Source organism: Telmatherina bonti (assembly GCF_933228915.1).
Source record: "Telmatherina bonti genome assembly, chromosome: 1".
Taxonomy (NCBI): Eukaryota; Metazoa; Chordata; class Actinopteri; order Atheriniformes; family Telmatherinidae; genus Telmatherina; species Telmatherina bonti.
In genome coordinates, this window is record NC_136619.1 from 11329866 (window position 1) to 11355985 (window position 26120).

Below are 26120 nucleotides of genomic sequence, written 5' to 3' on the forward strand. Positions count from 1 at the left end.
GTGATCCAGTGCTTTTCAAAGATTCATCTCATTTAATTGGAGTCCCTTAAAGGTGGAGTATGTAAGATTTTCAATATTTAAAAAAAAAAAATTAACTAAAAAATAACTACAATCATAATGAGATGTCTTATTAAATTACAAGTTTAATTAATGACAAAGACCCTTCTTAAATGTTTGCCTACCAGTAAAAAAAAAAAAGGGCTTTTTGTCATTTGTCATTAATTAAACTTGTAATTTAATAACGCATCAAATATGAACAGACTGGAACCTACATGTTCAAAAAACTTTAAAATTATGATTGTAGTTGTTTTATTAGTTAATTTATTTTGAAAATATTGAAAATCTTACATACTCCACCTTTAAAAGAGTTGACTCTTTTAGTTTCTAGATTATTCCTTATCGAGTTTCATTCAGAGCTTCTAATTTAGTATAATCCAACAATTATGAGTGGTTTGTTTGTTGGTAAGCTTTTTTTTTTTTTTTTTTTTTTTTTTATACAATAGGAGCCTCATTTTTTTTTTATTAGAAAATATCATCCATCCATCCATCCATCCATTCAGAGTGGAACGTCTGTGTCGTGGTTCACTTGAGGATTGCGACATCCTGACATAGTGGGTGTACTTAAAATGCTTTAAAGAAAGGCTTTAAAGTGACCAAAAAAAACCCAGGGATGTGTGGTGTCAAAACGATGCATCTTTCCACCTCCGAAATAAATGCCACATTTTCCATGGTGTTTATGAAGTGAGATCTTCTCTCACCTGATGGCTTAGTGCAGTTGCCGCCAATAATGAAGAAATTATGTTTTAAAATGCAGTACTGGTAAAATCTACTGGTCCACTTTGATTTTCATCAACTGATTTCCTGCCTGAACGATCCACTCAGCTCTAGAGTGACGTGGCTTAGACGCCAGCAGACACATATTTTAGAGAAGCAGAAAGCGGCAGCGCTTCTGGGATGTTTCAGAAACCCGCAGCGCACCTGGTAGAACCACTCCTGCTGTCTAGTGTTGCCACAATCAGCTACAAGGCGCTGCACAGCCGCACTTTCATGTTTGGTGGAACTGAGGGGTTAGTCCAGATAAGGGAAGCTGAAGTCTATCCCAACAATCATTTGGCGAGAAGCAGGGTACACCCTGGACAGGTTGACAGTCCATCACAGGGCCAACACAGAGAGAAAAACAACCATTCACGCTTAAAATCACTCCTACGGACAATTTGGAGTTTACAATCAACCTAACATGCATATCTTCGAATGGTCGAAAAGGAAGCCGGAGTGCCTGGAGAGAACTCCAGCATACACAGGGTGAACATGCAAACTCCACAAAGAAAGGCCACCGTTCTGTTTCGTGTGTGTGTGGGTGTGTAAGTGTGTGAAAGAGATTTAAGAATATTTCTAAATGCTTTGATTTATGTTGATATGCATGAACTACTTTTAACTTTGTAAAGCACCTTGTGTTGCTTTGTTGCATAAAAAGTGGTTTATAAATAAACAAATAAAATTTACAACCTGGATCATTTATGAACCACAGCAGAACCAACGCCCCACTGACAAGACCTTGAATCTTGTTAACAGGAACTTGGGCAGAAAATGAAGTATTTGATGACCTCTCTGACCTGCTGCTGGTGTCTGTTTTTCTCTTTTAGTTTAGTTTTACCTTTTTCCTCCTGCTGTGTCCATGTCTGACTGATTTCACTATATAAACTACTCAGTCATTTTCAGCTTCTGTACATGGTCTCTTAATGCCATTATTTAGCTTAAAGCCGGTGAGATATTAATTGTAACACATCTGTCATCCTGATTCAGTGTCACTGATAATGAAAGAATGGGTCATTTCATAATCTGTCATGTTTTTTAGTCACATCTGACAGCACATTTGTGCAGTCACACAACAAACTCATCAAACTTGTGAAGTTTCTGAGAAAATCTGGTCAATAATGCACTTTGCCGTCAACTGTGTTGAATGGGCCTGGGAAAAAAACCACTGCCCTTTGTGAAATCACAAATAAGCTCCCTTTTCTGCGGGCTTTATTGATTTTGAAGTATAAAAGCAGCACATCGTCTTTTTGAGCTTGATGTGACAGGCTACGTGACATCAACCCGTGATTTTAGTCATAACACTGGCTGGCATTCAAGCAGACTCAAGTGCCAGGGAGTAGGCGGAGAAATAAAGACACAAAATAATAATTGAAAATAATTCTCTGTTTATTTCATTGTCTAGCATGTATGATCAGTTGAGTGGTGCTTAGCTGAGAGCTGCAGTTGCTGTATAGAAACACAGGGAATACGAAGGAGTAGGTACAGAGCTTGGTAAAGACACAATGATCAAAAGAAATGAACAAAATGTTTAGAAAAATACATGTCAGCCACAATGTTAAAACCACTTGATTACATTCTGAAATTGCACAATTTTGGTTGATTTTATAGATCGTGGGTATTACTTTGATGAGTAGTACCCACAGACCGTATATGAAAGATGGATGGAGTCTCTGGTGGTTAAAAGAGAAGCCAATGCCGAAGTGCATAAAACTGCAGTTTCCCCCTCATCCACTAGGGGCTGCAAAACAGAGCGAATCCCCGTTGACTCCCATGTTAAAAAGACCAACTTCACAACAGAAATAAACATGTTTACTGCCTGGTACAAAAATCCATTTTAGGTTTAATAGGTCAGGTTTACCTTCATGATAACCCTGGTGGTAGTGAATTTTTTTCTAACTGCTCCGTTTTGAAGTAATGTCTTATTGAAATTTATTAATGGGCTTTTTCTTTTGATTGACAGGAACCCGATCTCCTGCTTCAAGAAGGAGGAATGTAGAACAACCACGGTGTTTAGCCGGTTAACTGCTTGACGCTTAGCTTTAGCCTGCTTACCTCTGTTAGCTGGTTAACTCCCGTTAGCTCTGAGTTCGCTTGGTTACCTCTTAGCTACAGACAGGTCAGAAATCGTGAGATATCAGTCGTCCACGAGACGTTCACAGCCCCAGTCTCAGCTTCACCTCTTTGAACATTTTTGTATTTTTTGGGAGAGACAACAGGAGTGACGTTGCCAAGATGGTGATGGTAGGAACCGCCCACTGAGCTTCAATGCAGCTCTTTAGAAACCTATGGGTGACATCACGGAGGCTACGTCCATCTTTTTACAGTTTATGGAAGTACTTAAAGGATCCCAAAGGATCTGCAGGACAACACAGGACATCCTCAATTCAGCCCCCACCTCTATACCATGACAGTTTAAAGCTGTTTTTGTGGCACAATGCAATGCATGAAAGGTAGTTTTAATGTTGTGGCTGACTGGTAGATATAGACTGCATACATTGGACAATTAACGTGACTTTCATTATACAGAAAGACTTATCTGAAACAGTGTCAAAATGCGACATTTGCATTTTGATTAAAATACTTACCATTTTTATTCAATACATGAGAAAATTAATGGAATAATAGGAGTTCCAGGTCCTTCACTTATCAACACTGTACACACAAGGTTTTAAATTGAGTCCTGAAGTAAAAAGAAGTAACGCATGTGAGTACAAGAAAGATGACATTTGTCGAGTTGTTTGGCACAAACTGTCTCCAAACAAAGCCACATTACCGTGAACTGATAAAACCCACAAATTCCAAAACACTCATAGCAGCAAGTCCAGCTCACACAATGGAAACCATCTATAAAACAATTCATACTGTGAACCTTTTTTATAAATGTCAGTCATTTCTGATCACAACTGCAATAATTTACCATGTCTCAAAGATAAACTGGGAACAATAAAATAGGTGTGGAGCTCTAAGAAAACAATTTTTAGACACTCAGAGAAAAACATAAAAAGCAGAAAGCCACAGGAGACTATGTTCAACCCGAGACGAAATTAAATGGAAAGCGTGTGGTTGACACTGAAGTCCTGATGCACTAGCCTTGTTTGTTTCACATGCACCAGATTGATTCAGTACAACAGCCTGAAAGGCTGAGAGACAACAAAGACAACCTCATCACATTTTTGCTGAAGGCTAATATAACAGATAAGATAATGAGGCCAAATCACATATCTTAGTGTTCTGTTTTCATTTTAGATAATCTTAGCTTTATACATTTAAAAAAAAAAACAAAAACAAAAATATACCACTGTTTCTTTAAAGACATTCAAGTTAATCAGTGATGCACAAAAACCAATAGGTTACACTGCTTGCATTTCTGGCTATGACGAGTTATACAAACCTCTGAAAACAGTCTTTCCAATATAATCTCACCGATATAGGTGAATATCCAAATATGCACAAAACCCTTAGTGAAAACCAAAACCTATGCTGTTCATGTTTAACATTGATTTACTTTGACTGTTTCTTTATAACTTGCTCATATGTTCAGTAATATAGACTCTAGTTTTATTAGATTTAATTTCTAGAGCTCTGTTTGGACCAGAAAGCTCTATACACACATCCTCATTATGTAAAATTGAAATGTTTATTTTAATGAGACAATCTCGTTAAGTGCACATAGTTGGTATAAAAAAAAAAAAAAAAAAAATAATGGCCTGGGTATGCTAGTTGTTAAAACTTTTAAGCTTTTACCTACAGAAAATATTAGCAGTCTGGTCTCAGATACTTTGTTGAATCAGGTCGTCTGCACAGCACAGAACAGTTAAAGGTCAGAGACATATGTGACAGAAATGTAGGTATACTGCAAGCTCCTACTACTGACAGAGCTCTTTGCTCACTCCGTTTTTCTTGGCCAAGCTGATGTCTGAGTCGCAACAGTTGGCATTAAAAAAGCACAACACATCCCAGCTGTTCTTTCACCTAAGTCTTTATGCACTGGTGCTTAATCAGGAGTCAGGTCAGTTTTGAATCTAGAGGGTCCCTCCTAATCATCGGACATGCAGGGTTTATAAATAGATCATGTTACATTTGTGAGACGTTTCACTATGGTTATATGGAAAATGGTGATGAAGTTTACCTTAACAGAGTGAAACATGCATTTGCCAAATTTAAACCAAGTAGTTTTATTGCCTAACCTTAGGTAAGTACTTTCAATGATCAAAAAAGTAGTAGGCTATGTTATCAGGGCAAAGGAAGTCTGAATAAAGATATGGTCCCATTACGACTTGTTGATAACCAAGCCGAATAAGATATTTCTTCTCACTTTACACCACCACTGCAGGACGATTACTGGCAACTTTCCCTGTGCTTTGGAAACTGATGTTGAAGTGGTACCTGTTGTGTTACATAACTGGTGCAAGGGGCTCTTCACAGCAGCAGTGTGTAATTAGTTGGGAATAAGAGTGTGTTGGCACATCACCAAGTACGGTCCTTTTATTTCTGCTCCCTGACTCTCTGAAAATTGCTGACTGCTCAACTTCTCACCAGGAAAGTATCACCAACTTAGAGCCTTTGATCTGAACCCATCAGGCCCCATGTTTCTGTAGCTGATGCTATCCCTACCATTTGGGCCATAGCTGAGTATCATATCAGCCTCTGGAAGAACAGTCACACATGCCCTGACACAGACACTGACAGAAGCCGTAGACTAAGCAAACCGTCAGGCTTGATGGCACAAGACTAACACAGATAATTCCCAGAGTCACCCTCTGGATCACTAGTAAATAGATTCCTAGAGGTAGTGAACCAAAGTATAAGAAGCCCAGCAGCCAGACAAGGATGCGTGGTACATGATTACAGAACTTGGACAGAGCATCGTGATCAACAGGACTATTGGAACCGACTGATAAGGAATCCAAGCTCTGCTCCGCATACACACCAGAGCTCCCATTTTGGCTTGGGGAGTGCTGTGAGTCCCTTTGAACCTCCATTATAGTGATGACCAGACAGTTGGAGGAGTCATGAGATGGGCTGGTGGAGGAGAAACTTTTGGGAGTCAAGACTACCTCTCTGTTCTGGTCAAAGCTAGAGGACTTGTCCCGTATTGCCAAGTGTGACATGATGTTAACGTCATCAGGCAGGGCCGATACCTGGTACTCTGTGATTTCAGTTTGGTGTCGGCAAAAGGGGCAAGGGATGCAGCCGGCTCCATCAGCGATGTCCAAGATCTTAATGAGGCAGCGGGCGCAGACCCGATGGAGGCAGTCCAGGACCTTAGGCTTCCGGTTGTGTGCATTGTAGCGCTGGTAACAGATTTTACACTCTAATTCCTCGGGAGGAGGATAGTCTTTCTCCTCTAACTCGGCCTGTGGAGAGCTCATCTTCAAGTCATGTTCTGGAGACACATGTAGAGAGAGATTGAAAAAGAAAGTTAGAGGACTAATTAATGATGACTTGTTTTGTACCACTTTGACTTCAACATCAAGGGAAGTCAGATACAAGAGAAGAAACTGAAACAAGAGGATGCTTCTCTACCCAGCAGGAAAAGGTCAGGGCTCTGCCTTCTTCTCTGACTGCTCTGACTCTGTGTACCTGCTGGTGATGAATGATTTATGGCTTGGGAGTTAGAACAGGGTGTCATCCCAGTGCCCTTTGTGGCAAAGCAAAAGCCTGTAGTGCTATTGATTTTGTGGAAGAGGTGATAAGGAGAAATGTTCCTTCATTATTTTTGTAGCTTTTGTGTTTTTTCAGAGAGTGCATATTGTTGTTTTTGTTTAGTTTGAATTACCAGGCCTTGAGCTGAGAATTTCACCTTATTACTTTTATCTGTCTTTTTCCTTTTCTTCATTGATTTCCTTTGGATTGTTTAAATTCGTAAGATGTATAACCTTTTTCAGATTTTTAATTAGTGTCATTAATTAAAAGGTATTCATTCTTTTTATCATCTTGACCATTTCTTTTCATTTGACATTATTATATATTTGCTAAATTAATCATATGAGGAAAATGGAAATCATTATTTGGTAAGTGCTAAAGGAATGCAGGTACAGTACACACTGACAAAATAAAGTACTTATTTTTACCTTTAGGGGTACAAAGAACTGTCTTTGGGATGGTACCCTCTGCTGTTATATGCTCAACAGTGGGTACTTGTATGTACTTCTCCAGTTTGGACCTTATAAAGACCAGTTTTATTAAATTAATGTACAATTCTTATCATTTTTATTATTACTTATTTTTGGTCCACCTAGCCTTTCTGACTGCTTTTTTCCTCTGCTGTTGCGCCATATATTTCTACACTGTGGAACACTAGAATCTTGAATCTTGAAGACGATCCCCAGAGGTATGTTAAGGTAGTACCGCTGGAAGTAGTACAAATAGTACCACTGGAAATAGCGGGGACAGTGTTGAGCAGTACAGCCGGCCTACAACCATCCAAAGGAACAAAGAAGTAGAAGCCTTGATGTATTTAACGGCTGCATAGTCCACTGCTGTCTACTACACGGCCTCTTTTGATGTTTCTGTCAGGGAATGTACATAATCACTATCTCCTCCACTGTCACCATGTTTTTTATTGTCGGAAACTGATGTCAGAACTTCGAGGTGAACTCTACGCTGCCCTCTAAAGTATATATTTCCAAAAATACATTCCCATGTAAATGACACAAGATCAAATGAACAGTGACAAACTGATGTACCTATTTATTTATGTAAAGGAAGCATTTGAGTACACCCCAATGACCATCCTTTGTACTCCAGAGGGTACAATTAGCTACTTTTAGTGTCATTTAAAATGTTAATTTCCAAAAATTAAACTTAAAACACATAATGCCTTAAATACATTCAGTTTTTGTTTTTTTTGTTTTACCCGACAAAAAACGGACATGTCTGACGTGACTTTCTACACAAGCCATCAATGGTATGCTCTTAGTTTTTATCCATTTATCATAGCTGCCTAAAGCCTCAGTGGGCCTGCAACAGAATTGCTTGCAGGTACTGAATCCTGACGGGTTGCAATAAAAAAAAAAACCAAACAAACAAACAAACAAAAAAAAACCTCACTTTTTTGAGAAACAGCAGAAGCTTTTGTGCATTGTCACCAAAACTAAATAGCTGTAAACACAAGTCATGATGCTTGATTAAGAATGTTAAAATAATGCTTATAAATACTTTCTGTCAGGTTATTTCACATTATATGTGAACTTTTTGTTTAATATGATTGTTCATTAAGTAATCTATTTGTCTTTTATCCCTCAATGGTCTTTTTTTTAAATTTTTCCTTAATTGTATTTACTTTGAAACTTGAACAAAGGAGTTTATTCCATTGTAAAGGGGGTGTTAATACAGCATTTCTAATGCAGAATAATGGATGTGTAAAATTATTTTAAGTTGGAGGTTGTCTGGCAAAATATGTTTATTCCAGTTTAGTTTTCTATAAATATTTCTTATTGAATTATATAGCCCAGTGCACAAACTAGACATCTCATGTGACTGACACTGTCTAGTTGCGGTGAAATTAATCAATGAAATTCCTATTTGACTTGATAACTTAAGATATTAACATTAAGATGAGCATAATCCTTTAGAATTTCTCCCTGCAAGAGAAAATCCACATTGAGACTTTTTTTGATTAAACATTTATCAATCTATGCCATACCTCATACAGTACACACTTCAACTGACACAAACCTGATAATGAGACTAAAATGTTATTTTATCTCAGCGGCTGGTATTATTTACGCACCCTAATAATATGACCAGTTGATTTTTGATTTTCCAGAAAATAGGACAAGACAAGTATGCTCGAATGCTACTTAGAGGGTATTACAGCTGATGATAATTCAAGGTCCAGTACAGTTGGAAATTATGTTGACATTTCATTTCAACAAGTCATGATTATAATACAATAAAGATGGTGGATCATTACAACCATTATATGTCTTCTTTGATAGAAAGTGCTCCTTCAGAGGGTTCAGATAAATCTTCCTTTTTCCTTCAGTGAAGTCAAACTACAATGCTGAGGATTTCTTTGAATGTCCTTGACTGCTGTGAAACATGTACTATCACACACAAGGGATATAAAGCTGAACAGCAGAAAGGCCTGGGGGAGGCCCAAATGAGAAATACCCTTCTAGTACATCTTCTTCAAGCATGAAACAAATTATTGTTTCTGGCTCACTATCATTTGGAACCGCTTGCTATCTATTATTGGTTGTATTCTTGGATTTCCCTTCTGTATTTCAAGTCTATTAAAATTAGACTTGCATCCATTCATGCATCCATTCATTTTTGCAGATTAAAGTGTTCCACCTTCTTTGGCACATTCAGAACAGCATTTGTATTTTCTGTTCTCATTTTATGAAATAGTCTTCTGCAAAAGAAAACATCATGATTGAAGTAGCATCTTTTTACTCATTGCCTTTTTTTGAAAGTCTTCAACTTTTGTGAGAATTGCGGAACAAAAAAGGGGAAAAAAATGACAGTATAGTGTGCACATACTGTGTCTGCCCAAACCAACTGATGCTTTACCACTTTTAGACACTATGCATACATGGATATGCTGTCTTTTGCTGCGCTTTAAGCTATGAAAGCTTATGTTCACCCACATGCAGAGTATATTTTGAAGCTGTCTCCCACGCTCCAAGCAAAAGGAGCGTGGGAAACAACCAAAGCTGCAGCCATTTGGTGTGGGAGAAACCTGCATCCTCATACAAAAAAAACTTTTTAAACTTTCTGTGCGTTTTAAGGTTGTGGCATTTATTCCACAACCATGCAGCTTCAACGTCAGTCTGGTACCGGGTACTTACTGACTGTAATCCAGCTGCAGTGACACATATTTCAGACTTTCGGAAAAGTATTAAAGAATTTAAGCTGGTTGACCATTGGTCTTTGAGGTCGGACCTTGCACTGTGAATCATGCGGAACTACACTTCAAGGTTCTCCAGCCCATGCTTATTATTTTGCAGTCTGCAAAATGTTTATTTGGTGAAAGAGATGAATGTGTGTGTTTCATTTTTTACTTTTGGGCCCAGTCCCATTACTCTATATTACCCCTACCCCTTCACGTACCCCTTGCCCTTTAAAATGGAGCTACAAGGAGTAGGGCTGAAAGTCAACCTCCTACAAACTGGGACACCCCTTTAACAATTGCATACTGTACGTCATCAGTACTCAACGCTGGCTTTTATATTAGCAAGCACGATGAGCTGTTGCCAGAAATCTCAACAATCTACAGCCATCGTGATCTCTGGTGTGGGAGCTATTGGCGCGACAACTTCAGTTTCATGCATCGGCCATGCACTCAAGTCGCAAACATACCGCTTCATTAAAGTTACAGGGTAATATTAAAATTACCTCCCATTTTGTGCATGACATTCTCGCATGTTGTATCCCATGACCTCAACATAACTGAAGACCAGCAGCGAGGTTGCCAAAGTTTGTATTGATAATGTTATCACTGCGCATTATAAGGGCTGCTTACAGTGTACCGCTCATGTTTAGCCTGGTAATGTCAACGTTACTGAAACCCTAACGTAGTAACAGCAATTTTTTTCAGTCTACATTTTATTGAGAAAATTACTATTACTGAAACATCAAACTAGACAACACAACAGTTGTTGTTGTATAAACTTTATCAGTAGAGAAAATACTTACAATTTTTAACCTCTTTTGACTATAGCAGCCATCTTGCTGGTAATTCGTTAGGCATTGTCTGAAATTTTTTATACCCTTCTGTTTAAAGTGTACTCCTAAAAAATTTTTGTTTGAAGGGGTGTTTAGCCCTACAAATTCCCCCTGCCCCTCTGTCCTAACACTCCAGGACACCCTAGTCCTTCACATTAAATGCAAAACAGGGGTAGGGCTAAGTGGTGTGGCCAAGGGGTGAAATGGGATCCAGCCTTAGTTAAACATGATGATGCAACTGGACATTAGAAATGAATGCTTGCAGTTTTTATTTATATGAACAAAAGTGGTCTGTTCTGGCAGCCTGGCTCAGGTCTTCTGATTTAGCAGCTATTGATGCTCTAAGAAAAAAAAACCCAGATTACCACTCCGCCTCTGTGCATGCATGAGATCATTTGCAGCCGTTCGCAAAGATATTCGTGTGAAGATATGTTTATCAGCCTCTAGAGAGTGTGGACACTGACAACAGCTTCACTCCAATCAGCAGCTCTTCCATTATTCATTTCTTTCAAGATGGTGAGGGCATTTTGCAATTTCTAATGTGTTGTCCAAATGTGTCTGTCAGCAAGGTGAGCCTCACAATCAAGAGGTAGCAAAGATAATCAATAAAAGATTAATTGGTAAAGGTTTAAAAAAAAAAAAAAAGGTTTAGGAAAATCTCCAGAAGTGTGCATCAGCCACAGTTGCACTGACTTGATTCCTCTTGTTCCCTCTTACTTTGCATTTATATCTGGGCATTACTGAGTCTCCCTCCCACCACAGAGATGCTATATAAAGAAAAGCCAGTCATCCATTCATTCTGGACCATGAAATATAGATTGAATAGGTGAATGCTGCATTGGCAAACCCCCAGCAGCCCTCTCTGTGAGTTGCTGACTGCTAAATATTTCAGCAACAGGTCTGTTGCATAAAAGAAGCCTTCTGAAACATGTTAGAAAGATGAAGCTGCTGGATCAATCCCTGGAGCAGAATTGCTAAAGACTCTCCTTTAAGACCAAGGCAATTAAATTTAGTAAAGATTGTGCCAAAAAATTATAAAGCTCCTCTTCACGCAACATGCAATCATTTATTAGACTGTCCTGTAAACATTCACCAGTCCAAGAAAAAGGTTATTGTCTCATTTAATGCCTGATGATGCGTTCAGTGTCTGCTAAAACTGATGCTAAAACAAACAACAGCATTGTTCATATCAGCTTGTTTTCATTGTTATTCCTGGCTCAGTACTACGTTGATGGCACATCTTCACTACAGTGCTCACCGTCAGCACTCATAACTGATACTTTGCCAGAAATGTCTTAGTTAACCAGTAGATATGCTTTACACATGTAGCAAACCTCCATTAACAACCCCCCAACACACACACACACACACACACACACACACACACACACACACACACACACACACACACTGCGTGTTAAACTGTTCAGATGAACTACATTTGTTTCAATTAAACATTTGCCTGTTGCATATACAACCTTATTCATCCCTCCAGGCACAGTTTGTGCACAAAAGCACTCAAACACTAGAGGCAGATGAACAATATAAACTTTGAGTACTTTAAAAACTAGAAGAAAGGAAAAAAGAAAATAGAGAGTCCATGAGAGAAATTCAAAATATAGAGCAGATCTTATGAGGGACAAAACCAAACTTGGAAAGAAAGTCATACACACAACTGGAAACAAAGAAGAGGATCAAGCACTGACAAAAAACCTGGGAGTGTGAAGTTGATGAAGTGGAAGCTGGTGCAGCTGGAACAACCACCTCACACAGCTTCCATATTCACACACCGTTTCTGAAGTTTGGTGCAAGATTGCAAAACATGGGAATTGTGCAGGAATTAGAAGAGAAATGGATCAGTTGCATCAACATGCAGAATTTACCTCAGAACATTTTGGCAAACAGAATAGCAGAACATAGCATGAAAAACCCTCTATACTTTGCATATGTGTTTATGTGTGTGTTTATCTTGCTTTATGCTCGGCTCCGCATCCCTGTTGTTTATCTGTCCCTTGCACCTCTCCTCACCTTCTTTCAGTGTGCATTGTTAATGATAACACTGACCTTTGCTATCACAGTGTCGTCTGTGAATTTATCCAAAAGATTATGCTTATGCTGCTGTTGGTCCGGCTTTCTTTCCATTTAAAAATATTTTAGTCAAGAAACAGAAGGTTGCTGAATAGGAATATGTTTGACTTAAAAAACTACAACGCAGAAATGTCTCTATTTATTCATATAATTATTTTTCCTCATAATTCACCAGTCAAATGCCAAAAATTTTTAGAAAATGTTTTGTAATTTATTTTAAATTTGTTCCATCCTGTTTATATTGGATCTTTACATTGTGACACACACTTTTTTTTTTTTTTTTAAACGAGAACTCGATTCATCTGCATTTGTTCTGAACTTCAATAAAATAAGTACAGCAAATTTTGACATGAAAGCACCTCTACTGAACTTTGGCAGATTTTCTCTGTGAGACAAACATCCTGACGATGGCTAGCTTGGCATTCATTCTGCATCCTGTCTCGTCTCTTGAGCTCTCTCCGGTCAGTAAAAGTCAGTCCAGTGTGGACTCTTGTCATCTTTTGCTGTGCATCCTCCTCTTTCTTTTCCACTCTTCTTCTGTTAATATGCTCTTGAGTGTCTTTGCTTAATCAGCCACATCCACATTCAAAACATTCATTGTGTTGATATCCAGTTACTGGCATACAATCCTGAGCGTCGAAGGGAAATACTGTTGTAAAAGGATGCTGGGAAAAAATAGATGTGAAGTGCCATTGTTTTCTGTCATGGTTTGGACTTTTTGTGTCTTAGTTTGGGTTTGGTCTTTGTTTCTGTTCATTTGATTCACCTGGTCTAGTTAGTACATTCACCTCACCTGTGTCCTGTTTTGTTCCTGTGTATTTATACCTCTTGCTTGCTTTCTTTTTCCTGTGCTGGTTCATTGCTTGAGTTGTCTTCAAGCCTGAGTTTAGTTCCCTGCCTTTTGAATTGAAGAAACTTATATTGTGGAGCATCCTTGCTGCAAAATAACATGCTGCAAACCAACAAATGCCTAAGGAACATACATGATTTATCTCCCTGTGCCATCAAACACATATTTCTAAGGTCAGAAAGTTGCATTTTGTTACTTTAAAAGTAAAAATAATTTTAAATGGCCTCATTATTACAATTAGAAACTTATAAACAACCTACAGAAAAAGCTCCAATTTCAAGACATTCTGTCTAGTCAAAGGTAATTATGTCCTTCTCAAGAGCTGACTAAACTAGAATTAGGAATTTGGTCTTTTTGTAAAACACAAGTTAGTTGTTTTTAATTCACCTTATGTATCCTTAGACATATTGACTTCCAGTTGTATTGACATTACTTGTTGCTACTCAAATCCATAGCAATTCATAGTGATTTCCACCAGCGTGTCACTGATATCAGACACTTCTTTAATGTTGACTGGTATTATTTGTGCCGTTTGAAAGGATCCCAACAACTGGAGAAGGAGGAGTAAGATGCTACAACAACTTTGTATCGACTACGGCAAGTGACGAACCGTTTTGGCCACTGTTAATCAGTTATCATAGTTTTACATCTAAAATACTGTTTCTATTGTTCATGTTTATAAATCTATACAATACTTAAACACATATTTATTGTAATGGACTATCCCTGGACGTTTAAGGTTTAGATTACAAAATCAATAGATATGAATGAATGAAAAATACTTGATTAATCCCCAAAGGGAAATCCAATAATTCCTTCTGATGAAGCTGGAATACAAGCTGAAATACAAAGATATGGAGGAGCAACGTATACTTTTGGTTCCAGTCTGATGTCTACAACTCTACGGCGAACTGATAGATGTGTATTGTAATTCAATAACAAATATGCTGCGAATGTGCCATTTTATTTAAATGTTACCACACCATGGCTCTATGACCCAGTAACATGAAAGCCAGAGGACGGTTGGAGAGTTTTTATAATAATAATTTATAAACTAAATGTTTGGATAAATAAATAACAAGCAAAGAATGAGTGTGTATGAAATCTGTTGTTAACAAAGAGTGTGGTGCAGTTAGTCATATGCCAAAGCAAACAAAACTGTCAAAACTGGGCTGGAGAGGATGCTCTCCTCTGTCCTGGATGTGCTTTTAGGGCACATTCACATTGGCCTTTTTTATTCGAATTTTAGTCCGTTTGCTTGGAAAATCCGCTTCATTGGGGAGCTGCGAATGTGCCAAACGAATTCTGATTTGGACCAAAGAAGCTGACTCAGTCTGCCTACAGACGCAAGTCTCGGCCCGTTTCAAGCGGACCAAACACAGGAAGTGGTCTACAAAAATAAGTCACTTCCTGCATTTGATGTAGTATTGCATTGTGGGTAAATACATAGTGATTGTGTTAAGAGTCCTCTGCCTTGACTGTTGTTCATACTGTTTCCATTGTTGCAGTGTATTTCTGCAGTAAACTTGCATAAGACAGCGATAGTTTCGTCTCCATGTTTAACTCGCAGTTTTCTTCTTCATGTCCTCTCTACTAGCGCAGCGCCACCTTTGGTGGGAACGGGGATATATTATTTGTAAAGTTTTGGCTTATTTGACCAAAGTGCAGCACGAACACAATCTCGGTCTGAATGGATACACCCCCTTACAACTAAGCCGAGTTCCCAATCAGACCGAGTCTAGCGGACTATCCTGATGTGAATGGACCCTAACAGATGACTTGGCGAACTTTAACCAGGCACACTTGTCTTTTGCATAACTGTATGTAACGGTCACAGAGCAACAAGGGACTATTAATATGATAATTGTAAACAAAAGAAGTTCCTCCATCCAACCTTTTAATAGTTTGTTTGGCTTTTTGTTGATTAAGTAATCTTGCTATATAGCTACAGTGTCTAAGTAGCTGCAGCTATTTAAAATGTCAGTGGGCGTGGAAAAACGAGGTGAATTCTGTCCTAAACTGAAAACTAACAAACAACCGTGAATGCTGAATCAGCATTTTGAGCTGACAAAAAACAAAACACTATTTGGTATTGTTGGCTTCTCTGACTTTAGCTACTGCATGATAAACCAAAATCTGGTGGAATGTTGCATTTATCTCAACATACAGTCACTTGTGTCCTCTATACTCTATACACTCTACAAATCCACTTTTAAGATACCATCTTTCAAGCTAATAGTCAGGAATTTTCTCCCTTTATCTGCTGTGAAAAAGACACGTGGAACTAAAATAACACTTTTTTTTTTAAAAGAAAATTCTATTTGTCACATTGTGTTTCATCACAATTGGCGTGGATTTTTGCAGGGTTTTGGCTCAGTTCTCACAGCTTCTTGCTGTGTAATGCAGAAAACACAGGAGATGGTGAAGCAGAGAGAAGCTCAAACCTGCTGCTAAAGCCAGCACATAAGGTTAATAACAAGATCAGTCAGATGTGGGGATGAATTCATGGCCCAGCAGTGGATCTGCAGTAATATAGTGAGAACAAGCACAAAAAAAGGTATTTCTGTTGTTTTTGTGATTGGTTTAGCTCAATAATACAACTGTTAGCTTTTAGACTTTTGTTATTCTGTGTTGTAGTACACCACCACAATTACATACTCTAAGTTCACCAGTTGCTAAAACCTTTGGATGGCATGAGACCGTTGACTGATTACTATTGATTCATTGCATGGAGACTCTGTTTGAACCAAGTGGCAACCTCAGGTGGTAAAAAGTGAAGCCTATGCGGAAGTGCATAAAACTGTAGTTCCCCCTTCATCCACTAGGGGCTGCAAACCAGAGCGAATCCCCATAGACACCCATGTTAAAAAGACCAACTTCACAGCAGAAATAAACATGTTTACAGCCTGGTTCAAAAATCCATTTTAGGTATAATAGGTCAGGTTTACCTTCATGACAACTGTGGGGGGAGTGTGAATTTTTTTCAAACTCACCTGTTTAAAAGTAATTTAATCACATTTTATCACGAAATTTGGCACATTTAGAAGAGTGTCCTTTTGATTGACAGGTACACAATCTCCCGCTTCAATTAAGAAGAATGTAGAACAATCTCGGTTTTTAGCCGGTTAACAACGTGACTTAACTTCAGCCCGCTTACCTCCGTTAGCTGGTTAGCTCCTGTTATGTCCAGGTTAGCTCAGTAAGCTCTAAGCTACAGGCAGCTCGGAGTTCGCTCGGTGTCAATCATCCACCATGACGCTCACAGCCCCCCTCTCAGCTCCACCTCTTTGCCCATATTTGTATTTTTCGGGCGAGACGACACGCATGCCCCTGCCAAGATGGCAATGGTAGGAACCGCCCACCGAGCTTCAATTCAGCTCTTCAGAAACCTACGGGTGACGTCACGGAGGCTCCGTCTATCTTTTTATATACAATCTATGGTTCGAACCCATCTGAGATTTTGTTGTGTTGTGCTTCATGTTCTCATTCATTTCTTTCACGTTTACATTGCAGCCAAAGTTGTTTTTTTATTTATTTTACCCAAATGTGCTAAAGGGTGCCGTGAGAGTGCTTTAAAAGTGTTTTTTGAGGTTTTCTCCATATTTTCCTGCTAAAAAACAGAATTTATAGCACAACAGCCTTCATATTGTAATGTTGCATGCCGTTATGTGAGACATGAATGAGATGGCTTATCTGAGCAGCAGAACCTGCTGTAAATAACGTCTGTCTGCCAACAGTCAAGTTTGGGGGAGAAATGTAAAAAATAATGACATTGGTATTGTGCTTACATTGTTATTTTTTTTTAGGAGCGAGATAAACAAAAACTTTACAGCTGCTTCAGTACAAATCTACATTCTGTTCTGTGTCCAATCAATTTCAGTTAACTTTATCCATCTAGTAGGAGATACCTTCAGATTGGGCTTGGGGTGTGTTAGATGACTAATTGTTAATCCGTGCCTTCAGCCATCCTCCTCTACCTCCTTTGAGACTGACTGAATAAATATTGAGGCCATAATACGCAAAACTGAGTTTTTCTTTGACCTTAACTCCCAAAATTAACAGCTGCATGGTAATAGCCAGATGAAAAATAGAAATATTGTTAGAGAGATAGTGCAAATAAGATTGGTTTAATGAGGTCTGCATTCTGTGCTGGATGCACATGAGATATATATCTTTTAAAAAGAAATATTATTTAAGTTAACATAAAAGATTTATCAAAAACTAGTAGTAGTATTATTTGCATAGTAGAAGTATAAAGATAATGGTAGAAAATTAATTAGTGTGTATGTATACACACACACACACACACACACACACACACACACACACACACATATATATATATATATATATATATATATATATATATATATATATATATATATATATATATATATATATATATATATATATATATATCTATATATCTCATTACATTTCATTATTGTTTAATAAAATAAAAAGCCAGTATGTAAAATTGTATTACATAAAAAAAAGTACATCTTCCATAAAATTGTATAGTATAACTAATTAATCAAGGCAATCATTTGTCATTTTAACTTTTTTTTTTTTTAACCATATATATAGACTATTTAAATGTTATTGTACATTTAAGTGTCTTTTATTAAACATTAAAAAGCTTAAATAAACCTAAAGATGTCATGTAAAAGCGAAGGTATTACGTATTTTCTTATTTTGGAATTTTAATGTTATTTTACAATTTTTTTCCCCTTTTATTTGGCAGTATTCCTTTGGTGTCCCAGCTGCTAGAATATTATGGTTATTTTACTTTTTTTCCCCTTTCCTGTCACTTCTTCTTGTGTGCACACTGGTTAATTATAAAACATGGGAAAAAAAGCACACTCCCTCCAGTTGAAAAGCAGCCCTCATTAATTCAGCTATATTTGTCCTATTTTGATTGAGAAAGTCTCTACTGTATCCTGTGTGTGTTGATAATGTAGTGCTGATATATTTTCAGTATGTAACCAGCGACACATGCCCACAGTGAAGCTGGAGGCCAGTTTTCTTCTGCTTTGGAGATGTTTTTCAGACATAGAGCTGCTTTGTCATAGCATGTGGCACACAGAGAGAAGATATTGTGGAGATTCTGTCAAGACACGATGAGATTCATCCTAAGAGGTCCACAATAAATATCACAAAACTGCATCTGCATTGTTGACACAACCCTGCTAAAATCACAGCACAGACATGCAGAAAACCTGTTAGAAATGAGATAAAGGTATCACTTTGGACATGCAGCAGTAACAAAAACGACTAAACCGTTCAGTTGTTTTCATTTATTTCTTCAGCAGGGTCTTTTCTCGTTTCCATAATGATTTTTTTTATTTCAAAACCCCACGGTGCCTCAGGGTTTTATATTTTCTCAACTTTGAGTTGGCCAGAAATTGACTGTGGGCCTCTGGGAGAGGTCCTGCATAATTTTAATTTTCTAATGCTCAATCGTTAAACCCCCGAAAGCCAAACAGTATAAACACTTCTGTACAAGCCTCAGGCGGCCGGAAAATCCCAACTACTGGCATTAATAGTCTGTTACTGGAAATGACCCAGTACAATAAAATAAATGCACTGGTGTTGTCCTCATCGTTATACTGAGAAGATTTTTCTCCACTGCCTGCCTGCAGCGAGCAACCATTCACTTCCTGCATTTCCTTTTGCTTCATTAAACGTCGATCCAGTGCATCAGCTTCTGGCGTTGCTGGAAAGACTCAAACTGTGCAGACGTGAACTGAAGCAAAACACACGGGGAAAAAGTAGCAAAAATGTTTTTTAAACTAAGGAATCCCGATGCCACTGATGTGTTGATGAAAACATCAGCAAGTTGGTGGCTGATGGGAGAGGAGGGTGTTTACGCTTCAGCTTTACTCTGCATTCAGGCGAGATGTTGCTGCTCGCAGCACAAACTCTGTGCCAGCATAAGGCAGCACATATGGCAATGCAGATACTTCAAGCAGGCTGTAAGACTCAAAGGATCAACTCCAGCTGGTTTTGTAAACAGACCAACAAAAGCACCAGGTAACTGTTCAATATACAGGCTTAAAGGTGAAACGTTGACTCACTCAAATGTGCATCCAGTTGTTTATATCAAAATAAATATTAAGTACAATGCAGCAGACTTTACTGATAGCTGCGGCTTATATGAACAACTCAGAAAAGGAATGACTCAGAACAATTAGGACTTCTTAGTAATAAATGTCCTTACAATTAGTTCCCTGCAAACTTGGAATTAACAGAAACGAGACGGACATGTGCAATGTTGCCAGATTGTGTGAGAAAAACAAGCAACCAGCTGGATGAAAACAAGCCCAAAGTCGCATATAATAAGCGGACCTGGCAACACTGGACTTGTAGATAATCAAAGTTCTTTCTCGGCATTCTGCAGGATGTGCTTTATGATCCCTGCACCTTTCCTTCGCCCGCCATGCGACCATCTCCTGCCAGACATGTCTGACTGCCCAGTGGTCGTGCTGATGCAGCAATGCTGCAGTCTCAATGGGCTAACAAAGCATGTGATGTCAAAGTCAACACACCTCACCTTGTAACCTGAAAGTTGACTTTATAAGTGATTGACTGTCGCACATCTCATCTTCTCAGAGAAATTATTCATAATTAGTTATGACTCAGCGTGATAGGATTTTATTTTCAATGCTGCTGTGTGTAGAAGGTCAGCATCTCCCGGGCCGCTGCGAGGAAGGTGGGGAGGTGAATGTATCCGCTTTGCGTCCCTCAGCCCAGCTTGTTGTGGCTAAATGTCACAGCTTTGGCTGCCTCTCCCACTTCCCTGTGTGGCTGGAGACATTTTGATTTCCTCGTCATTGGTCCATCTATTACTGCGTAGAACCGGGTATTAACATGTGGACAGGGTGGGCAGAGAGAGAGGAAGGCCAAATTCCAGACTCTTAAAGCTCTTAAACCAAGCAGCTGCCTGTGCATAAAGAGAATAGATATGATTCAGGTGAATATATTCAGGCTGTCAGCGAGTCTCCTTGCTGGAACAAAGTTGGCTTTCTGTAGTTTGTGAGTTTTGCTGAACGTGACTTGAACATTCATTCACTTTTCTAACTGTATCAGAGTTCATGCTGTTAACTTGAGATAAAACTTTTTAGCGCTACTTATGAAAATTCCCATTAAATCCATCGGGAAACTGTGTCCAAACTTTTAAATGGTAGTGTGCACACACCTTTCCAGAAATGTTGGGACACTGTAAAATGTCAAAAGTGAACGTTTTGCTGATCTCATAAAGACATATTTTATTTCCTTTGGAATATAAACAAAAGATGAAAACAACTGGACGAGCATTTCACAGCTAATTCGGTTTATCAAGAATCAAGGATCTTGTTGTGATTAGGTAAAGCACATCAAAATTTTGTTCAGCAGCTCTTGGCGAAAGCACACATTTAATACATCATGCAGGAAAGTCGCCCTTTTATATCCAAATAAATATAAGAATAGAATAAAAGGAGCAGTAACAGGTCAGCAGGACGACTAGGTACTGTTTATCAGGAGCATTTCAGAGAAGCAGAGACTCTCAGAGATTTAGGAATCCATGAAGGTTTCTAAAAAACTGTGGAACGTTTTTATAAAAATGTTCTGCAACGTAAAATTGTGAAAAAGTTAATTATCCCACTATCTACAGTGTATAATATCAAAAGAGTATAAAGGAATCTCTGTGCACGTGGGACAAGGTTCAAGAGTAAAAACTGAATGCTACTGGATTTTCTTCTGGAAACCACTGCATGGATTCAGGGAAACCTCCAGAAATCTGTCTGTGCACACAGTTCACCCTCACATGCAGGTTAAAACTTGACCAGAAGAAGAAAAAGAAGCCTCTATCTCTGATGGAAGAACTCAAGTTTTATTTAATCCAATTTAAATGCATTTCTGTGCAACTATATTGTTGTTTTAGGCAACACGTCCTGTTGCACTATTAGCTATTCTTACATAAATGTTCTTCCTTTTATAAGCTTGCACACCACAGTCACTCACACAAGCCTGCACTCAGAGTTGTGCTCTCTCTGTGCCAGCCATCAGTTAATAGAAGCCATTTCAGATACTTAATCAGTCGGATGCATTAACTGCGACTTTATTGACAGTTCTACACGCAGTTTGCATGTCTGGGTGAAACGCTGCTTGCTGCTTTTAGCCTCACTCGTACATATATTTCTTGAACCACAGCAACCTGCCTTGTTGGTATTAGGTCTTCTAGCTGCGCTGCTCTTGACTGAGTGAAGGAAACAGGAACAAATGTTGGACTAATGATGCTTGAAATGTACTTGTTGCTACAATCTTTCGAGCGCTTCCTTCAGGTATAAAAAAGATGCAAATGTCAGTCAGACCTCTGAGCTGAATCTAAATCTGTCATGCAGTGAAACGCCGGGGTTTGTGGTGTGCAGTGAAAAATAGTCGTGACAGAATGCTGAATGGAGCGATCCAGTTTGTGTGATACGATATTTTTCTGCTTTCAGAAGCAAAATGGTTGAAGAGCTTGCCGTAAAATGCACATTGGTCTTCCTCACTGTGACACATTTACAGATTAATGGAGGTATAACTTTTTATAATCAGCTGTAAATGAGTTGAACCTTGTATGAATATCTTACTGATTTTGTGCTCTGAGTAATAATCAGTTTCAGTTTCACCTACATGCTGCCATCCATTCATGATGATGTGCATGCTTGTGTCATGGGATGCCAGTATTAGCTACGACATTGGCAAGGGGAGTGAAATGGTTAAAATGAGTGTATCTTTTTAAGTTAGAGAGATTTATATCGAATATGTTGTTTAACTGTGGTGGACTGGTGACCAGTAAGGGTGTACCCTGCCTCTCACCTGATGATTGCTGGGATAGACTCCAGCTTCCCTGCGACCCTTTATTGGACTATAGAAATGAATGAATATAGAGAAACAAGCTTCAATGACAATGAAGAAATTGTTAGAACAATAGAAATGGGTCTTAATAATCACTACATCTATGTATGTAGAGATGGTTTCTTTTCTGTGTGGACTGTGTCCTGCAGATGAGATTTGGTGAGAAATGCTGCTTTTGCCAGCCATATCGCCTTGTTTTAGGGTATTTTTTTTTACTTCCTGCTGAGGTTTTGCCACGGTTTATCAATACCCTTCTCATCTGCTTTTCTAATTCATTGTAAAACTCTGCATGTCGTTGTTTGTTATCAAGAATAACAGTAATTTTTTTCTTTTTAATCAATTGTGAAAATACTTCATACTACAGCATCTTTACTTGAAATGAACTGGTCGAGCAACCCCCCCAAGTCATTTCTGGGGACATGTAAATGTGACGAAAGTGTTTCCATTACTTTAGCTGTAAACTAAAATATCAAAATGTAAAAAATAAACCACCTTGTGAGAGCAGAAAAACATTTTAGTGATTTTTGAGAGATTTACCATACATTACCATTTTTTTAAAATCACAACATTTAGGTCTTACGTGGCTCTACTGGTAATGGAAACGCAGCCACTATGCCATCAATCAAGTCTGGAACACAGATTTTTAAGGTCAGGAAGTCACATATTGCTTTAAAGTAACTCTAGAAAACTTGCTGACATGAAAGACACACTACAGAACTTTTGCCATTTTCTCAGAGACGCGATCCCTATTGATGGCTAATTTGTCATCCATCTTACATTTGACCTCATTTTAGCTCTCTTCAGCTAGCAAAAGACGATCTTACAATAACTCCTGTTTTGTGTCTTTCTCTCTTTTAATCTTCTTGCATTTCTTTGCCGAATCAGTGACATTACATGTTCAAATCAGCCAGTGTGTTTATGTCTGTTTTGTAGCGTGAAGCAAAACTCTGCTGCAGCGTCACACAGTGTGAAAACGTTGGATTGTGGGGTTTCTCAGTAAGGGAACGCTGCTGGGTCGCAGCGGCTCCAGAAATGCACATGATAGATGTCACTGTGTCATCAACACTTAGTAGAGCTATATTTGTTGGAAAGTTGGAGAACTTAGCGCAGTTCTTTGCAACAAACATGGTGGTATTAATTCTTTGTATTATAATATAGATGATATTATGTAAGATATATATATATAAGAAGCGAGTAAACAACAACAACAACAACAACAAAAAGCCTATTGCACTTCATTGAAGGACCTGCATCCAACTGGACAGTCCACCAGCACCTTCCTACAATGTCCTCTACTGTTTGATTTTGTGCTTGTGTTGTTCTCACTCGTATGTAAGTCGCTTTGGATAAAAGCTTCTGCTACATGACTGTAGAATAGAATAAATAAGCTGTGAAGTTTTAAAGCTATAGTTGGTCATCTTGCTCTGAGACATTTTTTTTTAATTTTGCATGAAGTGGTTTCTTGTTTGTAATTATGAACAATAAGAAATATAGTTAGACCCCTCAGTTTACTGTAAATCTGTAAAAATCCAAATGTTCAGACCGAAATGGAGTTGTTCATTTCTTATATTTTGTAAGCTTCTCCCCTCCTCCCCCTCCAGCATACCTGATAGCCACACCCTGCATATAAACAGCATGTTAGGATGAAAATACAAAGTAGTGAAGAAGAAACTCGAAGGCAAACATGGCTGAGAAAATGCAGGAGGGATTTCCCGACCCGGCTCGGTTTATTTGCCTCCTCCTGCTAAACAGCCGAGAAAGAGAAAGTTGTAGGTCTGTGATGTGCAAGTTCAGGTCAAGTGGAGGGTGGAGTGTGGGGCGGGCAGCTGGGCTTTTTTAAAGCCCACTTTTCAAATCTTACTAGCTCCGTAACATTACCTACTCCAGAAAGTTGTTTAATACATCTTCAAAACTGACCATCATTACGGACGCTCGTTGAATGGCCATAGTGGCACAGAATGCATAGAAACGACTGCGTAGGTGTAATGCAGCATCCTGAGGCTCACAAACTTCTCTTTTCAACCTTGTTTTCCAGTCAGGAACACCTTGTGCAGCTTTGTGGCACCATGTCGCATTTCTGTTTGCATCGTGTCTGATTCAGCAAAGCAACCCAAGAGCTTATTATTGTTGGAAGAGAGGAAAAGAAAGAGAGAGAGAGAAGGGACAGAGCAAGGGATAAGACGAGAGTCAGCGTTGGACTGACTTTTACTAACTGGAATGACCGCAGAGAAGAGACAGGATGCAAGATGGACACCAAATTAGATGTTGTTGCATGGCACAACAGTGTGACATTATACCTCAGTTCAATCCTGCAAACTTATTTTGTTTTGAGTCTACAAAAATCACCAATATTTAAGAATTGTGAAAATCACAATTTAAATTGAATTGGCACCCAAAACATCCGATTCGAATCGGATTGGGATGAAAGCATATCGTCACCGCCCTAACACCTGATCTATACATCCACAATGGGTGATCTGTGCCATTTGTTTTATTTTAATCCTTTAAAAAGAAAAATATTTCTACCATTGTGCCTAGAAATCTATATTTTGTCCTGATGATAAAGTCACTTCCTTTAAAACTTTCCACCAATCAGATAGCTTCAATCAATCGTGCAAACTAGAAACAGTCTCCATATTTCTCCTTTCTGTTCATGATTTCATCAAGAAATGTGAGGAATTTCAGTTTGTAAATGGCAACAAAAGTCCTGTAGAGTAGAGCAAAATCATTGCTCTGAGAAGTAAGAAGAGAAATCTTTTCTTCTTTTGTGATGATGATCTTCAGAAAGCCTTTTTTGTCCAGAGTTCATGTTTACAGACAGTATTAAACCTTTTCCTGCTGGGGATACAGTTAGTTTCTGTGAATGACACAAGTCTGCTGATTTGTTATTTCTATCACTGCCTCAAAAGGAAAGAAAAAGTATCATTTGTGCAGCACAGAAGAACTGCCTCTAAGGATGTTAAATAAGCTTTAAATGAATTACTGAGGAGAAGAAATAAGTCACTTTGCTGCTGCTCTGATACGTCACAAGTAAAAATTAGTGATCTGTTATCATGTGAAGTGGAAGAGTCAGAGCAACCTGTTTGTTTTACGCTTTATCAAGCAGACACAAGAATGCACACACACACACACACACACACACACACACACACACACACACACACACACACACACACACACACACACACACACACACACACTGGCTGATTAAAGGCTAGCACACACACCATCTGTCCTCATTCAGACCTCATTTTTCTCCTCACCAAACTGTCTCAAACAGCAGAAGCAGAACAGCAAACACAGATTTTCCACCATCTCTGCGTCTTTTTGTGCAGCTGTCTTTATTACGGACCTTTTTATTTACTTTGATGTTCCTACTTTTGCTTCATTGTCATGACTCTGCATCAACTAGTGTGTAACACAGAAACATATTCCACTTGTTTGAGTGTGTGCTACAGCGCCAGCAGGAGTTTGGGGCTGTCAGCATTTCAACCGCTGCTGATGAGGAAACACAACACCTCAGATGTAAAAAAAAAAAAAAAAAAGGAAACTAACGCAGCATTTAATGGACACACAAACAAGTTCTCGTCCTGTAGCCAAACATCACATTCAGGAAAAGTACGGATGGACAAACAGCAGATTTTTTCTTTTTGGCTTTAATATAAAGATCTGCAGATTGTGTGTGTGTGTGTGTGTGTGTGTGTGTGTGTTGCTCCTCACCTTGTCCTAGTGTGTGTGACTCCCCCTGCTCCACTCCACTTGCCTCTGCTGCGCTGTCCTTCATGTAAATCCGCCTCTTTCATAGCAA

The 26120-nt window shown here is 38.6% G+C and overlaps 2 protein-coding genes across 2 annotated transcripts in view; one reads left to right on the forward strand and one right to left on the reverse strand.

The window, feature by feature from the left end:
• cep89 (centrosomal protein 89) overlaps positions 1-26120 on the forward strand; it is a gene marked incomplete at both ends in the record, with an annotated part of 80123 nt that overhangs the window by 28040 nt on the left and 25963 nt on the right. The window lies entirely within an intron of this gene.
• On the reverse strand, positions 5457-26096 carry LOC306774849 (E3 ubiquitin-protein ligase RNF182; the record flags this gene model as incomplete). The annotated part of the gene is made up of 2 exons (XM_079265022.1): positions 5457-6202; positions 26033-26096. 2 exons carry the CDS (start codon positions 26094-26096, stop codon positions 5457-5459), a joined length of 810 nt encoding a protein of 269 aa, XP_079121148.1.